At 40.6% G+C, this 27,562-nt stretch overlaps 1 protein-coding gene across 1 annotated transcript; it reads right to left on the bottom strand.

Annotated features, from left to right (window-relative positions):
- Positions 1 to 472: 472 nt before the first annotated feature.
- On the bottom strand, positions 473 to 22,465 carry LOC138841389 (zinc finger protein 182-like). Its single transcript, XM_070042058.1, is given in 9 exon segments — positions 473 to 546; positions 11,130 to 11,221; positions 11,223 to 11,350; positions 11,423 to 12,651; positions 13,599 to 13,688; positions 14,865 to 14,991; positions 17,839 to 18,119; positions 20,198 to 20,321; positions 22,304 to 22,465. Coding segments are annotated over 9 exon segments (2,307 nt in total).
- Between the last annotated feature and the right edge of the window lie 5,097 nt (positions 22,466 to 27,562).

Here is a 27,562-nt window from a genome sequence, read left to right as displayed (position 1 = left end):
GCTGGTGCCCTTTGGCACATGGTAGATGGTGGGGTCTGGCATCTTGTTTTCATGCAGGGGGAAGGAAATGCCCCATCCATCACTTACCTCACAACTGATGGGTGTGGCTGGATCCCTGCAAGCAGGCATGGGCCTTTGGCTGATATGTTACTCAATCTGATAGTCCAGTGCCTGGACTGGGAATTTCCTGTAGACGTGCCTCCTGCTTAGGCCCTATTTAGGCTGGCCTGTCGCTACCGCCTCGACCAGCAAGGAAGACGCGACACCGGACTCTTCTCTCTGCAGTTTATTCAGGACCTTTTAGTAATCTTCTGACCCCCACCCCGGGGAGAATTCCCCACAGCCTTAAGTACCGCTGGGTAGCCAACCCTGATACGCCACGTGGGAACCACCAATAGGTTCAGGTGCGCGGAAGCAAGTCAGATTCTTTGCCTTAGCCATATAAGGAGTTGTTTACCACAGAAAGCACTCGTCATCGGGAAGGCGGAGGGCGGAAGCCGGCGCCATCTTCCAGGTGCAGCCTCTCGCAACTCTCTACAGTTCCCCCTTTTTTGTTTAAAGAACACAGATGAGAACAGAGGTCTGATCCTTGTTGTGCAATGCAAGGACTGCATACAAGCCTTCTCCCAGAGGTACCTTCTCTAGGGATGACTCAGCCTGTCCATTGATTCATTTTTCACAAGGACGGGAAAAGGTGAATCGAACCCGTGTGCAATCAAACATGCTCTCCTCGAGGGCAAAACTCATGCCTCTCGACTGCAGTACTTTGGCTTTGCAATCTGTGTTCATTGTTTTAGGGTGGCAAGCCACGCTTGGGGGGACTGACCTGCTCCAATGACTGTAAAGGCTTGGATAATCATGGCTGCACTGTGACGCTGAGAACCTCTAATTTGGCAAATGCACCACAGACATACCAAGGAGGTTAACACCAGGAGGCCTGTCAGGGCTCCCAAACCCACCCATTCCTTAAGATGATTCATAGCAGCGGAGATCCATGAAGATAACCCCTTCGCCAATCCGGCATCCACTTGGGTCGAGTTCACCATGACGATGGCAACCCTGAGCTGTTCTATCAGGCTGTCGAACTCCCCAGTTCAATTACCTAAAAGATAACTAGACAACTGTTTAGACAAATTTGCAGCGTTTTTTGAATAGGTTTTTTTCCTGGGCCTGAACTCTGGGTCTGGGCGCTGTCCCTCAGCTCTTCAACTCAAGGCCAGCGCTCTACCACTTGAGTCACAGCGTCACTTCCGGCTTTTTTCATTTCTTTTTGCTTATGTGGTGCTGAGGAATCGAACCCAGGGCCTCATGCATGCAAGGCAAACGCTCTACCACTGAGCCACCTTCCCAGCCCCTTTCTTCTGGGTTAATTGCACCACAGCAGCAGCTAATCCAGCATTAGTTAGTGGTCCGCCCAGCTCTCTGCAAACTTTCATCCATGCTTCTAGTCCCCTATTCTTATATGGGGTTATGGCGGCTCTGCATTCCTTAGTGCACTGCTCATAAACAAGCTGTTTAATTAATGGCATGGCTGCGTCTGGGTCACCAAAATTCTGCCAGCAGCCTCGACCATATGAGCAACAAAGTCCGAAAACGGCTCTGTAGAGCCCTGCAGGATTTTGGTGAGATTGCCACTCACCTCGCCTTTATTTGGTAAGGCCTTCCATGCCTTTATGCCAATTTTATTGATTTGTTCATAAACTTGAACCGGGTAGCCTATCTGCTGATTGGCGAATCTCCCCTGTCCAAGCAGCATATCTCTGTCCCAAGCTGGGTTTCCCGCAGCCTGATTGGCTGCAGCCTCTTCACTAGCAAATTCAATCAAAAAGGCCTTCCAATCTAAATACTGACCTGGGCTCAAACAAGCTCGTGCGAGCCCACTCCAATCACTGGGTGTCATGCAGTGTCTGTTTAGGGCCTCCACCTGGGCTACAGTAAAGGAGGCTGTGATTCCGTATGTCCGCACAGACTCCGCTAAAGATTTTATAACCTTAAAATCTAAGGGGTCATGATACCGCTGTCCCTGTGGATCCTGAAATATTGGACAGGCTAGATGTAACTCGGTTCTGACGGCTTTTCACACGCCTGGGCTGAAAGAACAGCCGGGGCTGCCACTTCCAGGGTCCTCCGCATAGAGCGGAGGGGCCGAAGGTGTGGGGCGGTGCATGGAGGGCATGCATTCGTCTTTATCTGGGTCCTCTCTCTCCTTCCCTTTCCTCCTCTTTCTTATCTTTGTTTTTTCTATTTGTTCTATGAGTGATTGTAGTTCCTCTGAATCTGTAGACTCAGAGGTCTCTAGTTCAGCAAAATCAGGGTATAACCCCCCCTGCTCTCCTCCTTTTCACTGTCTGCCCTTTCCGATCTTTCTTCCTGCAGCATTTCTAAGGCGGCCTGACCATTCTCTACCGCCTCACTGCAACGCTGGTCCTCGAGACAGCCTCTTATCAGTTTCCATATTGGTCTCACTGCACTCTTAAGCGTTCCTTGTTCAGAGGCAAAATCTAGGTCCCTCCCTAGTTTCTCCCAAGAGGCCACCGTGAGGCTTCCGGAGACAGCGAACCACGGGGCAACGATGTCACATTCATTCAAAAATCTCTCTAAAGTACTCTTTTTTATTTTTAACTTTTTTGAGTGCAGTAGCTCATTGAGAGCCAAAAAAATTGGGTGCGAAGAAGAAGCGCCCATGTTTTAAACATTTAAAGCTGGTAAACAAACTTTTACTTTCACTTTTGGCTACTCTACTGACTAGCCCCGGGTTCTCGCTCTCTCTATCTACCGAGAAGAGCAAAAATCCGCCCGCTCTTGTCACGGATTCCCCTTTTACCTGGGAACTTACTCCCTGCTCTTGTCGCGGATTCCCCTTTTACCTGGGGACTTACCCCCGCTTTTGTCACGGATTCCCCTTTTACCTGGGGACTTACCCCGCTTTTGTCGCGGATTCCCCTTTTACCTGGGAACTTACCGGTGCACCACCCTGACCGCAGAGAGTTCTGAGTCCTCGTTGGGGTTATGGCTGAGTTCCCCGTACGGGCCACCATGTGTCGCTACCTCCTCGACCAGCAAGGAAGACGCGACACCGAACTCTTCTCTCTGCAGTTTATTCAGGACCTTTGAGTAATCTTCGGACCCCAATCCCAGGGAGAATCCCCCACAGCCTTAAGTACCTGCTGGGTAGCCAACCCTGATACGCCACGTGGGAACCACCAATAGGTTCAGGTGCGCGGAAGCAAGCCAGATTCTTTGCCTTAGCCATATAAGGAGTTGTTTACCGCAGAGAGCACTCGCCATCGGGAAGGCGGAGGGCGGAAGCCGGTGCCATCTTCCAGGTGCGGCCTCTCGCAGCTCTCTACACCTATATAAGTTGTTTCTGTTACATTTTATCGATCTACATTTTGGAGTGTATTTTCTGTTAATACTGTTCAGTAATATATAAGATTTCAGTCTTCTGTGGATTTGTCTTTAGAGGAGACTTTAAAGCTCTACATGATTCAGGAATGTTTCTTCTCCCATAAGAAGGCTTTATGCTTTTCCAGTCCACCTATCATGATCTGACCAGAAACTTCTAGGGTAAAATCACACAGGTTCTTTCTGACTCTCTCATTTGGCTTCTCTCCACACCATGGTTCCAGAATCTTTACTCATGGTCAATAGCAAGAAAGAAGAAAGGATCTCTGATGAGATTCTTTTCTCACTCTGTTTGACATTCCATTTTATGAACCTAACTGTGTCCAAGATTGAAAAACAGAAAAAAAAAAAAAAAGATTCGGCTTTAGGAACATGTTTCTAAAAAAGCTAAAGATGACTTGTAGATTTAGCAGATGATCAAATCTTGCCTTCTAAGTTAAGTGCAGATTTGCTTTAGTTTGCTTCTCATTTTTTAATTTGACCACAATGTTGCCTCACTTTTTTGGGATTCAATGACACCTAGGAGGTAAGTTCTCATGGATGGTAAAGGTTGCCTAGAATCTTGTCAGACATCACATTCACATAAATAACATTAGACTATCCTAATGAAGTTTTAATGGATTTGCTGAAAAAGTGTGCTCAAACATAATTTGACTGCTGTACAGGACTGAGTGTGTTATAAGTAGTTCAATTAATCTCTGTAAAGACTCTTGGACTTCTTTGTGGTATTTGTCTTTCTTGAAACTTAGTCCGTATTTGATGGTATTTATAGAAATCTTTGTTTTTCCCTAAGTTATGTACAAGTGTAGAAGTACTGGACAATATTTCTATGTAATTCTATATTCAGTTCTTTTTAGGACTTTTTGTCCCATCTTTGATAGTTTTACATACCGGAGAGAAATGCACCAAGTTCACATTGTTGTCACATCTTTCCTAGATTTTGTTAGACTTTGGAAGGATTTTCGTTGTTTTGTTTAAAACTATGGCCACACTAACATGTATGAAATGGTTATTTTATTGTACTTTTGATTGGAATTTTTCTCATGAGTATTGATACTACTTTTATATGTTCATCTTCACAATAAATTTTTTTAAGAATGCAAAAACAAGAGAAACACAGAGTAAGTTCTCCAGTGGATGTAGGTAGCAGTTGCTGCAGGGAGGGAGAGCAGACATGGTAAAGGAGAGGAATATGGTTTGATAAAAGTCTATTTGTGTATGTGTGTCTATGTGTGTATTTGTGTGTGGTGTTTATCAATGAAACTTGCTGACATGGGGTTTTTTGTTTTCATTTGCTCATTTCATCTTGTTTTTGTTGTTCTTGTTTGACATTCCTGGGGCTAGAACTCAGGGCTTGAAAACTGTTCCTGAATTTCATTATGATGAAGGCTACCACTCTACCATTTCAGCTACAACACCAGTGCTTCTAGAGGTATTTGGGGGCTGTTGTTGTTTATTAGGTACTGAGATATCAAAATTAGTGCTCCATGCATGCTAGGCAATCACTTTATCACTAACCCACATTGCCAGCCCCATCCACACTGTTTTAAGAAAGGAGACAGGGCTGCAAGTGTGGCTCAATGGTAGAGGGTTTGCCTTGCATACATGAGGCACTGGGTTCCACTCCTCAGCACAACATCAGCAGAAAATTCATTGTGACTTATCACCAATTAAATGCCAGAAAACTAGAAGTGACATTCTGGCTGGAAGTGGTAGCATGCCAGCTTTCAGTGAAAAGCATAGGGAATATACCAGGCCCTCCCTGAGTTTAAACCCCACAGCTAACAATTGAAAGAAAAAAGAAACAATCCCAAACAAACAAAAACCTAATAACTAGCTCATTGCCTTTGTTCTTCTACTTTTTTTTGTAGTTGTAACTGTATACTTCCTGTCATTCCATTTTCTACTTTCTTCCTTTCACTTGAGGGGTTGAACCTTCAGACTTTCACATGGAAAGTGGATACTACATACAAACCTATTCTTTCTTCTTTTAACACAAAAAGTCTGTTTATAGGACAGGGAAGGTAGCTAAGGGGTACAGTGCTAGTATCGCAGGTATGAGGAGCTGGGTTCTATTCCTCAGGTTCTCATACACAGAAAAAGCCAGAAATGGTGCTGTGGCTCAAGTGGTAGAGTTCTACAATTGAGCAAATGCAGCTCAGGGACACCACCTGACCCCTGGGTTCAAGCCTAAAGACCAGCAAAACAAAAAGTCTGCTCATTTAAATTAATCAATGCTTCCTCTGGAATTTAAAAGACAAACTTACAAGTGACATAAGTTCACTTCCAATAGTATTGCCCTCCTTTCCAGAGAGTTCAGGGACCGCAAACAGAACTCTGCTGTCATTTATAAACTAGCTGTTGTACAACATTAAGCATCAACACATACATTTCTATTCTTATTATTTTGAACACAATGGGATTTGTAAGGGTTGGTAAAAATAAGTGAAGGAAACCCTTCCTTTCCACCTATTTGTTGTGATAATAATGGATCTATTTTGCTGTGCACTCAAGTCCCACACTTGTCATTGAATTTCTCTCTGAACTACTTTTCAATTTCTTTTCTTCTTAGGGCACACACATTCACACACATCCTGAAGAATTTTTACTAGTTCATCTAACAATGTTTTACGACCAATTTTTCTAGTCCACAAGTAATTGTATCATCTACATAGGACAAGACTATTACATTAGGCCACTGACTGCTCTGACAGGTCCCTGTGTCAACAGTCAGCCCTGCAGGAAACACGTGTGCACCTTGGCCCATGCTGCAGGTGCCATGCTGTGCTGGTGGTGGACTGATGGGGAGCACATACCCTGCTCTGGGCTTCTCACTCCTGTCCCAAGGGGCTTGCCAGGTTTGCCTATTGCATGAAGACTTTGGCACTGCCCTCCTCTCCTCAGCTGGCTCCTTACCAAACTTTTCTTTCCTGTACCTTCCATTTTGAGTTCTGGCATAGACCATGAGCTGAACCAACTTCCACCACATCAGATGAAGTCTCCACATCAAACTTTTGGTAAAAAAAACATTTAAGTTAGAATGTACATATAAAGTTTTGGCTGGGTTTTTCTCAGATCCCATATACAAGTGAGGCAAAGATGGTTGGCTGTGGATGCTCCAGGTAGTCATCTACTCAAAGTACTGAGACCTCTATAACAGAGACTTCATACAAGGGTGTAAGTCATCCAGAAAAATGAAAGATAATTTTAAAAGAAGTTCTCAATTCATTTAGCAAACAAAAATATGTACACTTAATATTAAGCTAATTATGGGAAAAATGACCTAGAGCTGGACAAACATAAAGTTATAAGTGCTCAAGGTAAAGCAAGGGGTCCTTGGGTGGTCCCTGAGGGTCTAGTGAAAATCCTATGATAGCCTTGTTCAGTACCCACTGTGCTCAGTATCCCAGCTTCTTTCCCTTCCAGTCACTCTGAGGTATATCATTCCAGGTTAACCTGAGGAAGAAACAAGGGTTCACCTAACATCTTGTTCTCTCATTAGGGTTCATATAGCTAGGGAATTATAGGTTCTTGGTTAAATATTTAGATCTCTAGAGAGCAGACTCTTTGGGTCCTCAATTTGAGTCATATTAACTGCCCCTGCTGATGACATCAGAATTTTCTCTAAAATAAATATGAGTTTATTTGTATACTTTATCCAGTAACATTCACTGAATGGCTATTGAAAATAATCTAATTTAGAACTGAAATATTCATACAAAGGCAGAACTCTTAAAAAGCCTAATTTTGAAAAGGGCGACAGGATGAACCGTGTGGTAGGACTCTTGACATTTTGAAAACTTGTGTAACTTAACCCATTCTTAGTGATTATGTCTAGGGTGAATATGTACTCATCATGGATGACCACTTCTCTTCTGAGGACATAGCTTTTAGAATGAGCTGAAACTAAATATCCTGTCATTTGCCCCTGGGAGTGGCCTTGAAATAAAGTGCAATCAGAAAGGGAAAAACAACAAAAATGCTTAAACAGGTCTGAACAGCTCAGACTGAAAAGAGTTTTTCTCCTACATCTGTGTACACACAGCAAAAGACCACAGTCTTCTCGTTCAAATATATTGGTATTCTGGGACCTTAAATCATCACTACTTGATTCCTTCTTTTCTTATGATACTGTTTCAAGTATACTGAAATATTTGGCCACATTTTATATGTTGGGTTCTTTCTTTGAAGGTCTCATTGTCCTGCATAGTAACTTGAACCTCTGCAAGGACCTATGAACTAGTCAGAAACATAAAGATATGTGCATGTGAATTCACATGACAAAAGATAGCCAACTATTCATAACACTCTATCATTACCCTGGCTTATAAGATATTTCAAAATCAACTTCAATTGAGCACAATGACTATACCCTATGGAGGACTGTAGGCTTATACAAGAATGGTAACTTTTCTGCACAAGGGCCAAAAATCCATTTTACAAAATATCTTCCCTGCCCTTGGAGTGCTTTCTACTCAGGGCCTCGGTACTGTCCCTGGGCTTTGGTAACAAAGGGACAAAATTGTTGACAGTCTATCAACTTGATTTACAGCACTACTTGTAGGAAATATGATAATTGGCCATAACACTCTCACAGCAAATCCTACCTAGTTTGCCTTTCAATTGTGATCTTTAAACCTCATACTCTTGGGCAACTAAGAATTCTGATGTGAAGCACCAGTGCCCTGTTAGATCAGGAGATCTAAATTACTTGATCCAAGCAGGACTCATGGTGTCCACATAACAGGATGCAGGTCCTTTTGCAATCACTTGGTAAAGGACTGTTTACTTATCATTCTGTAATCCATATCCAAATTCTTCCACTGAATATTTGGAAGAATGTATTGTTTACACAGATCATATTATTGGTCCTCAGGTTGAATTCAGGGCAAAAATGTGTGAGACTTCCTTTACCTTGTATACCAGATGCCCTTTTGTATCACTGATTTTTCACCTTAGGGTCTTGCTTCTCTGCCTGGGCCTTTCGACACACTAATTTTATAATTACCTTTCACGGGTAGTAGAAAAAGATAGGCACATATGACCAGAGCCATGCTTTTATTGGCTAAGATACCATTTTCATGAAGATTTTGCATGGGATGGCCTACTAATACTATCTAATTTCAGCTTCCTGAGTAGTTAGGATTCCACACATGAGGGAGTTTAATTGCTCATTTTTAATTGCTGGTCTTAAATTAAAAGGAGGAAAAAGTATTTTACCCATTCAGTGAGTATTAAGTCCCTTAAATTCTGAGTTCAAACAAAGTGTTGGCCAAATGAAAATAACAAAAATAATACAAAACATTAATAAAATGTTATCATCAGGCATACTTTAAATAAATATGTTGGTTCATAATTTGAGCTATATCACAGGCCTAGGTAGGACTCCAGTCTGTGAAACATCCCTTCTCAGAAAGCATTGTTTGTAAACATGAGAGAATGAGTGATTTCCAAATGGATGGTGTGTGTGTGTGTGTATGTGTGTGTGTGTGTGTGTGTGTGTGTGTGAGTGTGTGTGGTACAAGTAGGAAGGCCAAAGGCACACACAAGTGCCTCCCAATCCCCCTATTTTTGGGGGGGGGGTCCGGTCGTGGGGCCTGAACTCTGGGCCTGGGCGCTGTCCCTCAGCTCTTCAGCTCAAGGCTAGTGCTCTACCACTTGAGCCACAGCGCCACTTACGGCTTTTTGCTTTTTGCTTATGTGGTGCTGAGGAATCCAACCCAGGGTCTCAGGCATGCAAGGCAAGTGCTCTACCACTGAGCCACCTTCCCAGCCCAAAATTACATTAATTTTTTTTTTGGTCGGTCATGGGGCTTGAACTCTGGGCCTGGGTGCTGTCCCTCAGCTCTTCAGCTCAAGGCAAGTGCTCTACCACTTGAACTACAGTGCCACATCCCCTATTTTTTTTTTTACTAGGCCTCTGTAGATAAGTAGAAGTGTTGGGCTGGGAAGTTAGTTCACTGTTAGAGCACTTGCCTTGCATGCATGAGGTCCTGGGATCAATTCCCCAGCACCACAAAAATGAAAAGAAAAAAAAAGCTGGAAGTGGCCCTGTGGCTCAAGTGGTAGAGTGCTAGCCTTGAGCTGAAGAGCTGAGGGACAGCACCCATGCCCAGAGTTCAGGCCACAAGACTGGACCTCCCCCTCCCCACACACACAAAAAAGCAGAAGGGTGAATGGTGTGAGGGAAGAGGTCAAGGGAGCAACTAGCTAAATCTTGCAATGTGAAGTCCACTGTCCTTATCTTATAAATAGAATCATAGACAGGATTTAAGGATTCTTTTTTTATTGTGAAAATACTGTAAAGAGGAGTTTTATTTTTGAACAATTGAAATAAATACTGAAATTTTTGAAGCCACAGGAAGCCTGAGCTGAAGCACTGAAGGAAACCTCCTGCTCCCAGGGGTAGATTTCTTCAGAACAGCCCACAGGGCTCATGCTTTGATTCCTAGCTTTTATAGAGGCCAAGATGAGAGAATCTCATCTTGAAGCCAGCTCCGGCTGGCTTCAACTCAGTTCCTGAGTTCAACACCTGATATTGGAACAAAAACATTCCTTCATGAAAGTGTGAAAGTAGAGCTCTTCATGTAACCAAACTGCTCTGGACATATCTAGAATGATTGGCTTATATAGGATCTGGAGTCTTGGTCTTGGTTTACTAATTAAGCATTTTCTGATGTAACAGACATTTTTTCTAAATGCCTCCAAGATATCTTTAATTACATAACTATACAATGGCATCTATCTTGGCTCTAGAAATTGTAATGTTTGGTCTCAACCTTTGTGTTTCTGTAAAAGAAGACAGTATATTTGTTGGAAGCCACATTATGGAAGATGGAATACTGGAGTCTATTACACAGCTAGCAGTCTGCAAGCAGCCTGTTGTAACAAAGACTTGCAGTCCACAAATACACTTAGACCACTTAGAAAGAGGACAGAAAGGAAAAAAGGAATAAAAACTACACCAAGAAACAAATCAGCACCAAGAGATTGATGAATTGGGACACTAGGATGACCAGAGACAAGCTAGGAGACAGGACACAGGATATGATCACAGGGACATGTGGCATGGCATCTGGTGCGCCTAAATAGGGCCTAAGCAGGAGGCAGGGCTACAGGAAATTCCCAGTCCCACAAACTGAACTAACAGATTGAGTAACATATCAGCCAAATGTCCATGCCTGCTTCCAGGGATCCAGCCACACCAATCATTTGGGAGGCAAGTGATGGATGGGGAATTTCCTTCCCCCTGCATGAAGACAAGATGCCAAACCCCACCATCTACCATGTGGCCAATAGGGCACCAGCCACACCTGACCTCCTGTGTGTGTGTGTGTGTGTGTTTCGTGTGTTCTGTGATGAACCCTAAGCTGTGTCTTGTAGTTGGAGGACTGCACATCTGCTATATCATAAGGTCTCTATCCTGTATTGGTTCTGTATTGCAATTTTAATTTTCTTACAGATCAAAGACTTTCCCATTTGGTACAATCCTAAGTTATTTCATTTGTGTGAATCAACTTATGTGTGTTAAGCTGTGACCTCCAGGTCTTTCCACACTGGTTGCATTCATAAGGTTTCTCTCCTTGTATTCTGTGATGGATGTTAAGTTGTGCCTTCCAGGCGAAAGAATTTCCATGCCTGCTACATACATTTCTCTCTGGTGGGTTTTTTTCTGATGGACAGAAAGTTGTATGTTTTCGGTGAAAGAATTTCCACAAGCTTACAAGCATAAAATTTCTCTCCTCTGTGTGCTCCCTGGTGGACAGTAACTTGTACCTCTTGGCTGAAATACTTTCCACACATATGACATTCATAAGGTTTCTTTCCTGTGTGTTTTCTGATGGGCAGTAAGGTATGACTTCTTGGTGAAAGACTTTCCACACATGTTACATTCATAAGGTTTCTTTCCTGTGTGTGTTCTCTGTTGGACAGTAAGGTTTGACTTCTTGGTGAAAGACTTTCCACACATGTTACATTACATTCATAAGGTTTCTCTCGTGTGTTTTCTCTGGTGGACAGTAAAGTGTAGCTTCTGGGTGAAAGACTTTCCACACACGTTACATTCATAAGGTTTCTTTCCTGTGTGTGTTCTCTGGTGGACAGTAAGGTTTGACTTCCAGGTAAAAGACCTTTCACACATGTTACATTCATAAGGTTTCTTTCCTGTGTGTGTTCTCTGGTGGACAGTAAGATGTGCCTTCTGGGTGAAAGACTTTCCACACACGTTACATTCATAAGGTTTCTTTCCAGTGTGTGTTCTCTGGTGGACAGTAAGGTGTGCCTTCTGGGTGAAAGACTTTCCACACACGTTACATTCATAAGGTTTCTTTCCTGTGTGTGTTCTCTGGTGGACAGTAAGGTTTGACTTCTTGGTGAAAGAATTTCCACACATGTTACATTCATAAGGTTTCTCTCCTGTGTGTGTTCTCTGGTGGACAGTAAGGTGTGCCTTCTGGGTGAAAGACTTTCCACACATGTTACATTCATATGGTTTCTTTCCTGTGTGTCTTCTCTGGTGGACAGTAAGCTCTGACTTCCGGATAAAAGACTTTCCACACATGTTACAGTCATAAGGTTTCTTTCCTGTGTGTCTTCTCTGGTGGTAAGTAAGGGGTGAGTTCTGGGTGAAAGACTTTCCACACACATTACATTCATAAGTTCTCTTTCCTGTGTGTATTCTCTGATGGACAGTGAGAGTTGACTTCTGGGTGAAAGACTTAACACACATGTTACATTCAAAAGGTTTTTCTTTTGTGTGTGTTCTCTGGTGAACAGTAAGCTTTGATTTCTGGGTGATAGACTTACCACTCATGTTACATTCAAAAGGTTTCTCTCTAGTATGTGTTCTCTGGTGGATAGTAAGGCATGCCTTTTTGGTGAAAGTCTTTCCACACATGTTACATTCATAAGTTTTCTCTTCTGTGTGTGTTCTCTGGTGGATAGTGAGGTTTGATTTCCAGGTGAAAGATTTTCCACAAATGTTACATTCATAAGGTTTCTTTCTTGTGTGCGTTCTCTGGTGGAGAGTTAGGTTTGACTTCGAAGTAAAAGACATTTCACACATGTTACATTCAAAAAGATTCTCATTTTTGTGTCTTCTCTGGTGGACAGTAAGATATACCTGACTGGTGAAAATCTTTCCACACATTTTACTTTCATATGGTTTCTCTCCTGTGTATGTTCTCTGAGGGACAATAGCGTGTGTCTTCTCGGTGAAAGACATTTTACATTGTTTATATTCTTCAACTACAGAAGAGAAATGAGGACTATATACAGCATACATCTTACCAGTTTCACTGAAAACACTCATGTTCTGATTCCCAGTGACCTTTTCTGTCCTCATTCCTAAGGAGTTCCCATTATTCTTAATCAGTTCTGACTTCTGTTTTGAGCTCAAATTAAAACTTCTTATAAGTCTCACTTTTTCCTCCCCTGGGTTACTATTCCTGACTGCTACTTCAGAGAGATATTTATTGTGACTTTCCTGACAGGTGTTAATCACATCTTCCATTTGTGGGACATCTAAAATGCATAACAGAAAAATAGACAAAAACATAAATGAGATCCATAAATTCCTTACTGTAAAGGTATTTTCTCACATTTTAAGTCTTACAACATTTTCAAATATCAAAGCATTGTGTTAGGCAGAAAATAACCTTTTCTCTGCAATATACTAACTATGAATGTAGTACTGACATTTTACAATGGAATATACTGTTTTTCTGTATTTCAGATTTTTCTATTTTTTTCTAGGAAATATTTACTCAAATCATTCATCTACGTACTCTTAATGCTTCCATTCTGAATGTCACTCTATGCCCAGCACAACTCATAAGCTATTGTCCTGATGAGAGAATAGCAGCACTACCATTCTCCTATTTTCCTCCTACCTGCACAATACTAGTTTAAAGGAAAATGAGATCTCCTTTTGTACATGTCCTATTGTCTTTTGCTCTTAAAGAATGACTTCTCCACAGACAAAGAGAGTTGCTAATATTAACTACACTGGCACACCAAATTCAGTTTGTCCCCAGTGAATTCTGGATTGACAATTCCTTGAGACAAAGGATCACCTAGTTCTCTGCCATACATGACTCAGGGGCACTATGAATACTATCGTTCTGTACAGCTGAAGAGAAACAGATCAACTGGGCTCTGGACCCATCATTAGCATTGTAGATGCTTTAACTCACCTGTGAAACTCTTGTCTGAAGCTTCTCTTATCCATGGTTCTGAACCTTGTTCCAGCCTCACAATCAATTCTGGTTTAGATACACAGTGCCCTGTGAATGAGAAATAGTAGAGAACGATTTATCTTGGCTGGGTCATCATTAACGTAAGGTCGCAGACATCCTGTTCACAAGGTTGCTCCTAAATGTGGTTCCTCAATTGTTTTTGTGGGGACAGTCTGGTTGTGGGACCTGAACTCTGGTCCTGGGCGCTGTCCAGCAGATCTTCAGCTCAAGGCTAACACTGTATCACATGAGCCACAATGCCAATTCCGGCTTTTATTTTCTGCTTATGTGCTGCTGAAGAATCGAACACAGGGCCTCATGCAGGGAAGGCAATTCCTCTACCACTGAGTCAACTTCCAAGCCCATGGTTTCTCAATTCTTAACTGCTCCATTGTGGAGTTGCATCCAGCTTTGGGTTTATTTTGCCAAATGTGTGGCTTGAATTCAGCTCTTTTGCTAAAAGCTAGCATTCTACTAGTTTCAGTCGTCACTACATTTCGAGTTTTTGAATGGTTAATTGGAGGTAAGAGTCTCATGGTCAATTTTTTACAGCTGCTGATTTCAAACTGAAACCTTCAGATGTCAGCCTCCGGAGTATCTAGGATTTGTAGCTTGAAGCACTAACCCCTGTATCAGGTTTGGTTTACAAATACACACTTTCACCTACTGATTTCCAGAGCATACTGTCAGTAATAATGTACGTTCTAGACTGTAGATCCACCTATAATAATTACCCAAGTCTGGCAAGTCAGTCTCCTATTAGTGGATCATAGCTTAGAACTTTTGTCCAACTACTGATTTGCCTTCTTAAAAAATGAGAATAAAATTAGCTCTTGTGTTAGATATAATGAAGTTGAAGATTCCCTTAGAAAAAAATGACACTTCCCATGCTCCTAATCTTTTTTTTTTTTGAAAGTGTAATGGTCCAAAGGCTTACACCTGTAATCCTACAGTTAGGAGGTGAGATCAGAAGAGGCAGGCTTGAAACCAACCTGGCACGGAAACACAGAATATACCCCAAAACAAAAGCTAAAATAGAATTGTGGCTCAAGCACTAGTGTGAAAGACAAACAGCACCAAGCTCTCAGACTCAAATTTGACTGGCTTTTATACTAGCAGTTTTTTACCTGGGAATGGACTGGAATCTTCTCCCTAAATAACATAGTCTAATGTCTACTAAAATAAAAGCACTTGATCTTCCAAGTAAAAATAACCTTTGCTCACCCAAGGACATGAGGTTGCTATAGGTCTCCAGCATTACATCTCTATGAAGGGTCCTCTGACCAGGATCCAGATCCTGCCACTCCCTCCAGGTGAAGTTCACAGCCACATCATCAAATGACATCAGCTTCTGTAATGGCACATTTCCATCAAGAAATTAGACCTGGGTCATGAGAATTCCAACCTGGAATTTCATTATGCTGCAGGTATGCTTTTGTCTTACATAAAATGTTTGCAGCTAGCTTTGTTATCTATTCACTGGGAGAATTAAATACCAAACTAGAAATATTTGACAATACATAAACCTGGTCATTAAAATACACAGATTTGCAGGGCGCTGGTGGCTTATACCTGTAATCCTAGCTATTCAGGAGGCTGAGGTCTGAGGATCAAGGTTCAAGACCAGCCCAGGCAGGAAAGTCCATGAGACACTTATCTCCAATAAACCACCAGAAAATGAAAGTAGCACTATCACTCAAGTGGTAGCACTCACCTTAACCTGAAGAGCTGAGGGAAAATAAACAGACCCAGAATTCAAGCCCCAAGACCAATAAAAAATTACAGTTTCCATAATGCATGCAATCACATTTCTGCTGCTAGCAGTAGAGACAAGATAAAAACTCTAAGGAGACAATAATCTGGCATGATAACATTAACTCTAAGGAGGTGTCTGAAAAATTATATTATCATTTTTGATAAAATTTCAGTACATACCAGGGTAAAAATGAATTAAACCAATATTTTTCCTCATTTACACATACTGCTTCACTATAAATCCTATTTAGACCTTCTATTAATAAGTACTCTCAAAAGCAAGCAGCACACATTCAGAATATCACATGGAATACAGAACATAGAGCATTGCTAGATCTATGAAAAGCAGTGTCCACATGAATGTTCAAAAAACAGTAACAGTACTCCAGAAAATAACTAATGATTGATTGGGCCCTTATAAGATTTAATTGTGGCTCTGATTGTACTATTAATATAGATACTTCATTTTTGCATATGATCAATGGTAATCTTCCCAGTGTGCACTCAAGGAACTATGCTAGCTTTCTGGCGCACAGGGACAAAGTGCCAGAGAGCCTTTGGAACCCTGGTTTCCCGTACGTCTATCTGTTTGTGTTTTTGTGTTTCTCTAATTTTCTTTGTTTCTGGCATCCTGTAGAACTCTCTAGGCAATAATTTTCCTATACTACAGGTAAAAAAAAATGTCAATCCTAAGAGCCATGTCAGCAACTTAAAGCTGATCACTAAGAAAATCTTGTTCCAGATAGATCATTTGAAGAAAAGAAACAACTGAAACACATATGGAGGAAAGAGGGAATGAAAAAAGAAAAAAATGATAGAAAGATAGATACAAAGAGAGAGAAAGAAAAAAATAACCAACACTAGCGAGTAGAAAATCAAAAATAGAGAGAGAAAATAGAGGAAAGAAATCTCGTGAGAATACTTTAGAAAACAAACAGGAATTTGTAGAAAGACCAAAGTCTCCAGTAAGACCAAGACCATGAAGCAGTCCAAGAACTATATATGGAGAGTAATTTAAGTACATATAGGTTAATCATTCCTTAAGAACACATGAAGGTATGTATGACCACACTATTTCAGCAATTCCAAGAAAATTTCATTGAGATAGTTTAATGTTACTCATGAGGAAGTGATCTGGTGGCAATCTATCCTTCACCTTCCATGAGAAGTAACCTGCTTGGTGTCATTACATCAAATAACAGGTATGACTACATTTTATGACAAGATGAAACCTAGACATTCTGAAGCCAATCTGAATTCAACTTAGAATATAACCATTCAATCTGCGAAACCTACAAGCAATCTTTATCTGCTAATTTACAAGCCTTCTTTATCTGATTTATGAATATGCTCCTGAGGCTGAATCTGTGTGGTTGGTATTGTTTTTAATTCTTGGACATCTTTAGGTTCATATAATGGAATGGAAAACAAATGAAAAATAATAAAACAACTCACCAGAGATCCATTCATTTTGTCTTGCTGCTGACAATGAGCAGAAGATTCTGGAAGCATGGCTGGGATTTAAGGGAAATGATGCATTCAGAAATGAATCTGTGAGATTTTGGGCCCAGAATTTCCTCTGGCAAACATGATACATGAACTGGAAAAGCATAAATCCTTCTTTTTGTAATTTTTATTTATTTTTTATTGTGAAAACGTAAAGCCTTCTTATAAGCGAAGAATTTTTAATGTCTTAGGTAGAGCATTAAAGTGTCTAATAAACACAAATCCAGCCCATTTCCTGATAGATAGATATTATTAAACCTACTAATTTATATATTTATGTACACACTAAATTGGAAAAAATGAATGTTCCCACTGAAATTATTGAATAATTGAGAGCAAAAACATATATTTCCACGAAAATTCATTCGTTATTACTGAATATACTTCAGGATGTATGAACTGCTTTTTTTTCCTTTTTTTTTTTTTTGCCAGTCCTGGTGCCTGAACTCTGGGCCTGGGTGCTGTCCCTCAGCTCTTCAGCTCAAGGCTAGTGCTCTACCACTTGACCCACAGCACCACTTCCAGCCTTTTCTGATTATGTGGTGCTGAGGAATCAAGCCCAGGGCCTCATGCATGCAAGGCAAGCACTCTACCAATAAGCCAACTTTCCAGCCCATGAACTGCTTTTTTAATGCAAAAGTTTCCTAGGAATCCATTGGATTTTGTGTTCTACCTCATTCATTTACATATTTAAACACCATGGAAAGCATGTATGATGTAACTCAGTAAATTTCACCCAAAGTTAGATAGAAAAATGTATATAGAATATATTTCTGCGGGGCGCTGGTGGCTCACGCCTGTAATCCTGGTGGACAGGAAGGTGTGTCTTCCAGGTGAAAGACTTTCCACACACGTTATATTCATAAGGTCTCTCTCCTGTGTGTGTTCTCTGGTGGCCAGTAAGGTTTTGCTTCTGGGTGAAAGACTTTCCACACACGTTACATTCATATTGTTTATCTCCTGTGTGGATTCTCTGGTGGACAGTAAGATATGCCTTACAGGTGAAAATCTTTTCACACATGTTACATTCATAAGGATTCTCTCCTGTTTGTGTTCTCTGAGGGAGAATAAGGTTTGTCTTCTCGGTGAAAGACCTTCCACACTGTTTATATTCTTCAACTACAGAAGACACATGAGGTCTATATGCAGCACATATCTTACCAGGTTCACTGAAAGCATCCATGTTCTGACACCCAGTGAGCTTTTCTGTCTTCATCCCTAAGGAGTTCCCATTATTCTTAATCAGTTCTGACTTCTGTTTTGAGCTCAAATTAAAACTTCTTTTAAGTCTCACTTTTTCCTCCCCTGGGTTACTATTCATGATTGTTACTTCAGATAGATATTCATTGTGATTTTCCTGACAGGTGCTAATCACATCCTCCATTTCTTGGACATGTTAAATGAATAATAGAAAAATAGACAAAAACATAAATGAGATCCATAAATTCCTTAATGTAAAGATATTTCCTCACATTCTGTTACAAGATTTTCAAATAATAAAGCATTGTTTTATGCAGAATATATACTTTTCTACACAATGTAGTAATTAAGAAAGTAGTACTGCCATTTTACAATAGAAAACAATGTTTTCTGTTTTTCAGATTTTTCTATTTTTATCCAAGAAATATTTACTCAAATTATTCATGTATGTACTCTTAATGCTTCAATTCTGAATCTCACTCTATGCCCAGCACCACTGACAAGAAATTGTCCTGATCAGAGGATAGCAGCCCTAGCATACTCCTATTTTCCTCCCACCTGCATCATACTAGTTTAAAGGAAAATGAGATCACCTTTTCTACATTTCTCAATGTGTTTCTTTCTTCAAGAATGACTTCTCTAAAGACAAGAGAATTGCTAACATTAACTACACTGGCATACCAAATTCAGTTTGTCTCCACGTGAATTCTGGATTGACAATTCCTTGAGACAAAGGATCACTTACTTCTCTGCCATACATGACTCAGCAGCACTAGGAATACTATTGCTCTGTACAGCTCAAGTTAAACAGACCAACTGGGCTCTGGACCCATCATTACCATTCAAGATGCTTTAACTCACCTGTGAAATTCTCTTCTGAGCCTTCTCTTATCCATGGTTCTGCACCTTGCTCCAGCTTGACAATCAGTTTAGGCTTAGGAACACAGAGCCCTGTGATTAAGAAATAGTGGAGAACTATTGCTCTTGCTGGGTCATCATTAATGTAAGGTCACAGACATCCTGTTTCCAAGCTTGCTACTAAATCTTATTTCTCAATTGTTTTTTTTTTGGGGGGGAGGGGGAGTGTTGGGAATCAAAAGTTAAGTCTCTCAACATAATAGGCTTAACTATCTCACTGGAATATCTTGAGGCTGAGTTTACAGATCCCACCTTTTCACCCCGCCTTAAGTAAACACCCTGCAGCTACTAACAACCACCTTTTCACCTTGCCCTAAGCAAACACCCTGCAGCTGCTTCGGCCAATGAAAAAGCTTACTTATTCCAAGCATATAAATACCCTTGTGTGAAAAATAAAAATTGGCAGTTTGATCAGAATCCCTGTCTTGGTGTCATTCTACCACTTGAGCCACAGCATCACTTCCAGCTTTTTTTTCTGCTTATGTGGTACTGAGGAATCAAAGCACAGGGCCTCAAGCATGCAAGGCAAGCGCTCTACCACTGAGCCACCTTCCCAGCCCATGGTTTCCCAATTCTTAACAGCCCAATTGTGGAGTTTCCCCAACTTTGGTTTATTGTGCCAATTGTGTGGCTTGAACTCAGCTCTTTTGCTCAAAGATAGCATTGTACTAGTTTGAATCTTAGCTACATTTCTAGTTTTTGAATGGTTAATTGAAGATAAGAGTCTCATGGTCATTTTTCTACAGTTGCTGGCTTCAAACCAAAATCTTCAGATTTCAGCCTCCAGAGTATCTAGAATTCAAAGCTTGAAGCACTAAACTCTATATCGGGTTTGGCGTACAAATACACACTTTCAACTACTGATTTCCACATCATAATCAGTAGTAATGTATATTCTATCTAGACTGCAGATCCACCTCAATAATCATTCCAAGTCTGGGAAGTCAGTCTCGTATTAGTGGAACATAGTTTAGGATTTTTTTCCAACTACTGATTTGCTTTCTTAAATAGTGAGAATAAAATTAGCTCTTGAGTTACATATAATCAAGTTGAAGTTTCCCTTAGAAAGAAATGAAACTTCCCATGGACTGGAATCTTATCTCTAAATAACCTAAACAGTCTAATGTCTACTAAAATAAAAACACTTGATCTTCCAAGTAAAAATGACCTTTGCTCACCCAAGGACATGAGGTTGCTATAGGTCTCCAGCATCACATCTCTATGAAGGGTCCTCTGACCAGGATCCAGATCCTGCCACTCCTTCCAGGTGAAGTACACAGCCACATCATCAAATGATAAATTCTGTAATGGCACATGTCCATCAAGAAATCAGACCTGGGTTATGAGAACTCCAATCTGGAATTTCATTATGCTGCAGGTATGCTTTTGTCTTACATAAAATGTTTGCAGCTTGCTGTGTTATCTATTCACTGGGAGAATTAAATAGCAAATTAGAAATATTTGACAATATATAAACCTGGTCATTAAAATACACAGATTTGTAGGGTGCTGGTGGCTTATGCGTGTAATCCATGCTACTCAGGAGGCTAAGTTCTGAGGATCATGGTTCAAGGCCAGTGCAGGCAGGAAAGTCCATGAGACACTTATCTCCAATAAACCACCAGAAAACTGAAATTAGCACTGTAACTCAAGGGGTAGAGCACTCACCTTGACCCGAAGAGCTGATTGACAACAGCCAGGCCCAGAATTGAAGCCCAAGACCAATAAAAAATTACAGTTTCCCTAATGCATGCAAACACATTTCTGCTGCTAGCAATAGAGACAAGGTAAAAATTCTACGGACAGCTGGGAAGGTGGCTCAGTGGTAGAGCACTTCCCTTGCATGCATGAGGCCCTGGGTTCTACTCCTCAGCACCACATAAGCAAAAAGAAAAGAGCCAGAAGTGGCGCTATGGCACAGGTGGTAGAGCAATAGCCTTGAGCTGAAGAGTTGAGGGACAGCGCCCAGGCCCAGAATTCAGCCCCAGGACCAGACCCCCCGCCAAAAAAAAAAAAAAAAATTCTAAGGAGACAATAATCTGTCATGACAACAATAAGCCTAAGGTAGTATCTTAAAAATTATATTATAATTTTTGATAAAATTTTAGTACATATCAGGGTAACAATGAATTACACAAATATTTTTCCTGCATTTACATGTACTACATGACCATACATTCTATTTAGATCTTCTATTAATAAGTACTATAATAAGCAAACAGAACATATTCAGAATATCACATGGAATACAGAACATAGAACATGACCAGATCTATGAAAAGCACTGTCCACATGAATGTTAAAAAACAGTAGCAGTACTGCAGAAAGAAGCTAATGATTTTTTGGGCCCTTATAAGATTTGATTTAGTTCCCATATAAAAATATCCTAGGTTGGGCTCAGTGGTAGAGCGCTTGCCTTGCATGCCTGAGGCCCTGGGTTTGATTCCTCAGCACCACATAAGCAAAAAGAAAAAGCCTGAAGTGGCGCTGTGACTCAAGTGGTAGAGTGATAGCCTTGAGCTGAAGAGCTGAGGGATAGCGCCCAGGCCCAGAGTTCAGACCCCACGACTGGATCCCCCCCCCAAAAAAAAAGAAAAAAATATCGTAGGTTAACCATGTTTGGTTTAAATACTAAATATTGAAATGTGGTCATAGATACCCTGATATTTCCTTCCTACATAAAAAAGAACTGCTACCATGAAGTTTTGTAAAGTTTGCCTACATTCTACAATACAAAATATAGGTAGGAGGGAAATAAAATGTTCCTTGACAAGATTTTCATTTTAATAGGCCTTCATGGAAGGTGGAGGCAAATTTATGCAGGGTCAAGGAACACTCAAGATGACAAAAATGATAAATATGACCAAATGATCAAATGTGGCACATATTCCTGAGTCATTTCAACAGTAGATCGTTAAGGATATATTTCAACTTTTGTTAGTTATTAGTGAAATTCCTCAGAGATCAAAATAAATTCTGGAGCAAACATCTGTGAGATTTTGCAACAAGTGATATTTCTAATAGAGAAGACCTCATCACAGTATTATTTTTTTTAATCAAAAGTACTTCAAATCTTAAACTGGCAGTAAATTAAAATATTCAAAAATAGTGGGAAGGAAAAACAAAACTGAATACCACATCAAATGAAGTTAGACCAAAGATAACAGAAGCAGGAGAAATCTGATTTTCTTGTAGAGTATCAATTGGGGGAAGGAACTACTTTTCTGTATGGAACTCTGAAGTTGAGCTGAGGGGGAAAAGGATGGAGAGGTTGGAATTCCAGCCTCACAGCACTGAGAGCACTGAGAGCTGGCTGCAGAAGGCTTAAAAGAGAATTCTGGAGAGGGTTCAGAAACTGGAGTGCAGGCCTTTTCCTTAGTTTTGGAAAGATAGCAGCTGAAACTGAGGTGCTGTTGACCTTGAGGGCTAGGTAAGGTGAACGTCATGTCTGCATTTTCTCTGGGTACCAGTCTTCTGTCTCAGGAGAATAAGGAAATATGTTTCCCCCACAACCGGTTGTGGCTCTGAATGTAATATTAATATAGATACTTCATTTTTACATGTTATCAATAGTAATCTTCCCCATGTGCACTCAAGGAAATATTCTTGCTTGCTGGCACCCAGGGACCAAGTGCCAGAGAGCCTTCAAAACCCTAATTTCCCCTAAGTCTATCTGTTTATGTTTTTGTGTTTCTCTAATTGTCTTTGGTTCTGGAATCCTGTAGAACTCTCTAGGAAACAATTTTCCTATACAATGAGTAAGAAAAATGCTAATCATAAGAGCCATGTCAGCAAAGTAAAACTGATTACTAAGAAAAACTAGCTCCCAGATAGATCATTTGAAGAAAAGAAACAACTGAGACACATATGGAGGAAAGATGGAATGCAAAAAGTAAAAAAAAAAAAATGATTCAAAGATAGATACAAAGAGTGAGGAAGAGAAAAATAACCAACACTAGTGAGTAGAAAATCAAGAATGGAGGGAGAATATAGAGGAAAGGAATCTTGTGAGGATACTTTAGAAAACAGGGTTTTGTAGGAAGACCATAAAGTTTAGCAACAAATATAGTTTCAAGTAAGACCAAGACCATGAAGTAGCTCAAAAAGTAGATATGGAGATTAATTTAAGGACATATAGGTTAATCATTCCTTAAGAACACATGAAGTTCTGTGTGACCAGACTATTTCAGCAATTCCAGGAAAATGTCATTGAATTAGTTTAATGTTACTCATGAGGATGTGATCTGGTTGCAATCTATCCTTCACCTTTCATGAGATATATAACCTCCTTGGTGTCATTACATCACATAACAAGTGTGAATCAACTTTATGACAACACAAAACATAGACATTCTGAAACAAATATGCATTCAACTTAGAAAGAATATAACCATTAAATCTGCTAAATCTACAAGCCATCTTTATCTGATTTAAGAATATGTTCCTGAGGCTGAATCTGTGTGGCTGGTATTGTTTTCAGTTCTTTTTTTTGGGGGGGGGGTCCAGTCGAAGGGCCTCAACTCTGGGCCTCGGCGCTGTCCCCCAGCTCTTCAGCTCAAGGCTAGCAATCAACCACTTGAGCCACAACTTCCGGCTTTTTTCTTTTTCCTTATGTGGTGCTGAGGAATGGATCCCAGGTTCTCATGCATGCAAGGCAAGCGCTCTACCACTGAGCCACCTTCCCACCCCCTTGTTTTTTAATTCTTGAACATCTTTAGGTTTATATAATGGAATGGAAAACAAATGAGAAATAAAAATTGAAAAAAAACTCACCAGAGATCCTTTCATTCTTTCTTGCTGCTGACAATGAACAGAAGATTCTGGAAGGATGTCTGAGATATAAGGCAAATGACATATTCACAAAAGAATCTGTGAGTATTTTGCCCCAGAATTTCCTCTTGCAAACATGATACATGGTCTGGAAAAGCATAAAGCTTTCTAATAAGTGAAGAATCTTTAATGTCTCAAGAACATTAATTTCTCCTATAAACACAAATCCAGCCCATTTCCTGGTACATAGATATCATTAAAGCAACTAATTTCCATGTTTATATACTCACTAACTTTGTAAAAATGAAAGTTTCCCCCAAAAATGAATAATTGAAAGCAAAAACATATCACATTTGCACTAAAAGTAGTTATTACTGAATGTACTTCAGGATGTATGAATTGCTTTCTTTTAATGCAAAGGTATTCTAGGAATCCATTAGAATTTATGTGCTACCTCATTGATGTACATATTTAAACTCCATGGAATCCATGTCTGATGTAACTCAGTAGTTTTTATCAAATGTTATAAAGGAAAATATATACAGAACATATTTCTGGTGTGATCTTATTTCAATAATGATTGTCAAATGGCAAATTTCACTGTACCCATTGCACACCTATGCAATGACTTGTAATTTGACATTTAGCATGCTTTGGCCACAGGAACATGAGTAAAGATGATGTAAACCCTGGTTTGAGAAGTTCCTACTGGTCACTTTCCTAAACAGTCATGGGAAGAACCTTGGCCATCCTACTGGAGATACAGGGCTAAAAAAATGTACAGCATAAAATACACAATATAGGAGTGACACAACTGATGATAGGCAACATCTACAAAGCATACAACCTTGAGAAGACATATTACCCCAAGGTTTCTTCTGTGATTTTTCTTGTAAGACCAAAGGTCCCTGACCACCTGAACTACCAGGCACAACCAACTGATTAGAGCTAGCATTAGCAAATCCACAGATGGCATATTTAAGAGAAGTTTCAATGATTACATACTAGAAGTCTTAGTGGAAACAGGCTGCATAAATTAGCGAGAAGATTAGGGATTTGTACATAAATAAATACTTTCAGTCAAAATAATTGCCCAACCATCCCAAACCACTGCCTCAGGTACCCTGTGATAACTACGCTCTGGTTTATTCCTCAATCCATCACATCACACTGCAAGAAATTAGTTTAAATGTTTCAACAGCAAAAAGTGATTGAGAGTGGTGTAGGAAAGAGTACCAGGTGAATCTGGTACTCAGGGAAATGGCAACAATTTTTGCATAAGGCAAGGGAAGCTAGCAACATCTTCCCCTTCCTGTGCTTTTCTGCTTCTGCTCTATATGGCTTCCCAGAATTGACCAGGTCTATTCATTTAGGATGGAGATTCCTTTTCATAGGGTGCTCTGCTTCAAACATTGCTAGGCTTCATTCCTAAAAATACAGGCCCAGTACTCACTACTCCAATATCCCATGTACAACTGTCTCTAGAAACAGGATTGTGTACAAACGCTTGGGAACTCAAGCCGGGAAAATAAAAACTCAAGCCAAATAGATTAAAACATGTCTAAGAGAAACAACACAGAAGCCCCAAATACAACTGCAGTGTAAGAGGACTCAGGCAGGCACACACCTCACAATTTCACTAGAATTCTTCCTGTACTCCTCCTCCACCTGGGCAAAGCAAATAAAGTCACATGAGTTAATAGAAGAATCCCTTGGTTTTGGAGTACAAATGCACAGCTCTTGGGCTCTCCTAGTCTGGACAATCACCCAGCTTGCTCTCAGACATTTGGGAATCAGGCTCTTGCATCAGAAGGCCCAGAGGCTAATGGCAGCACAAACTCCTGAACCTCAAGCAAATTATCAACCCCAGACTGGAGAAAAGCGTGGAGAGGGAAGTAGGCGCTTTGGCTCAAGTGTAAAGCTCTCCCTCTGAGCTGAGGAGCTCAGGAATGCTGCTTTCAGGCCCAGAGTTCAGGCCCCACCAAACAAACAGAAACAGAAAAACAAACAGAAACCCATGGAGGGGAGACTCCCCAGCAATAGCACTGTTCCTACCTGACATCAGTTCCAAAGCCTGAGATTCCCTCAAGTTACAGCTCCCAAGCTCCACTGCACAGAGCTGGGCGCCGGACTCCTGGCTCCTAAGGCCAAACTATACTTCAGGGCACTTCCAGCGACAAGGCAAAGAAAAGAATCATGAAGAGGCAGACTTAAAAGGCCTATGGTGGGCGGGGAGACGCATGCGCAAAAGCATCTTCTGCCCCACCTCCACCCTCCGGAAAACAAAAACAAACCAGGACTTTCAAAGAAAATATCCTCCATGGAGACTATAATTCCTACAATGCTCGGTGACACCCTGCTACATACCTGGGAACAAGTGGCTTGTGTGCATTGGGACTTTTCTCTCCCTGCTGTGGGAGTTAAGCTCAGTTTCTTCTTGAAAACCACTGTTTCCTCTTGAAATACATAAGACCACCCAGAAAATGGATTTATATGGGGAGAATTGGATGTATAGGCTTTTTGATTCTTAGTTCTAATAATGAACTTGAGGTTATGAGACGGCGTTGCTTCTACCTTTCAGTTTATTCAATGCCTGCCTTCTGCTGAATGTAAATTTTATCTCTCTTTTGTCTTAAATTTTTTAATACATCCCCTCTTACTTTACAAAGGTATTCACTGCCACTAAACTTATACCTGGGTCATTTCCCATTGCTGTAATGTATACACTGGCATAAAATAGTGAGCTTGTTAGGTAAATATGCAGCATAATACTACTGGTGATTTGGATTTCACAAAAATTTAACAATTAATTTTCCAGAAACTCCCCAATTCTATCTATTAAATCAAATGAGTTTTTATTTTTTTGCTGAATTTTGCATTTCATTTAAGGATTTTATGTTTTGTTTTGTTGTTGGTCCTGTGGCTTGACCTCACAGTTCAGGCATTGTCTGTGAGCATTTGCTATGCTCTATTTGCATTTCCTTTAATAATTTCTTCAGGTAACTAGTGAAAAGTTCCCACACAGGGATTCTTATGAATATGGCACATCACCTCCATTTCCCTTCAAAGAGATAGTTGTTAGGGGGGTCAGGGATGAATGCAGGAGAGATAGAAGAGTAAAGTTTAGGCTAGGCTATGTTGATGTGAAGCTTAATCACTTGCAAACCAGTCTGCTTTTGTCTTTTCATTTTGCATGTGAAAATCTCTTTAGACTTCTTACCTCTTCTCTGATCCTAACAGTTCCTCTCAGTAGCTTTAGGCTACATATCTAAGGGACCTCAGACTTGTCTTCTCAGATGTTATCCATGAAAGTGTGCAACAAATCTTTTGTCTCCTGCCACAATGCCATCAGAGCACAAGCAAGGCTCTGAGAGCCAATGGGATGATAATTAAGGGGACAGAGAGATGGCTGATGGCACAATTCTGCTATATTTCTCAAATGCTTGCGTAATATTGGTCTAGACCCACTGTGCCCAAAAGTGCAAACAGCACACATCTTTCCTCATTTTATTTCAATACACCTTTTCCACCCAAGCCTCCAGAGAGTTAAAGCCCCAGGCCAAAAAGCTAGAACACACACTTCCTCAAACCAAGAAAGGGCAAGGACTTGCAGTCCTGAGGGTGGGAGTTAATGGCTCTGAAGCTTTTGCTCCCATTTTGCCTGCTCCTGGCAGGCACCCCAGGGTCTACAACAGTCTCCCTCTCTCTTATCAGAGAACCTACACTTGTCTCTTAGGTGTTTATTGTGATATTTTGAAATCCCTTCTATAAAA

Source organism: Dipodomys merriami, unplaced genomic scaffold (assembly GCF_024711535.1).
Source record: "Dipodomys merriami isolate MVZ:Mamm:240054 unplaced genomic scaffold, mDipMer1.0.p SCAF_319, whole genome shotgun sequence".
Taxonomy (NCBI): Eukaryota; Metazoa; Chordata; class Mammalia; order Rodentia; family Heteromyidae; genus Dipodomys; species Dipodomys merriami.
Note: the sequence above shows the minus strand (reverse complement) of the source record. Positions and strands in the feature narration are given on the sequence as shown.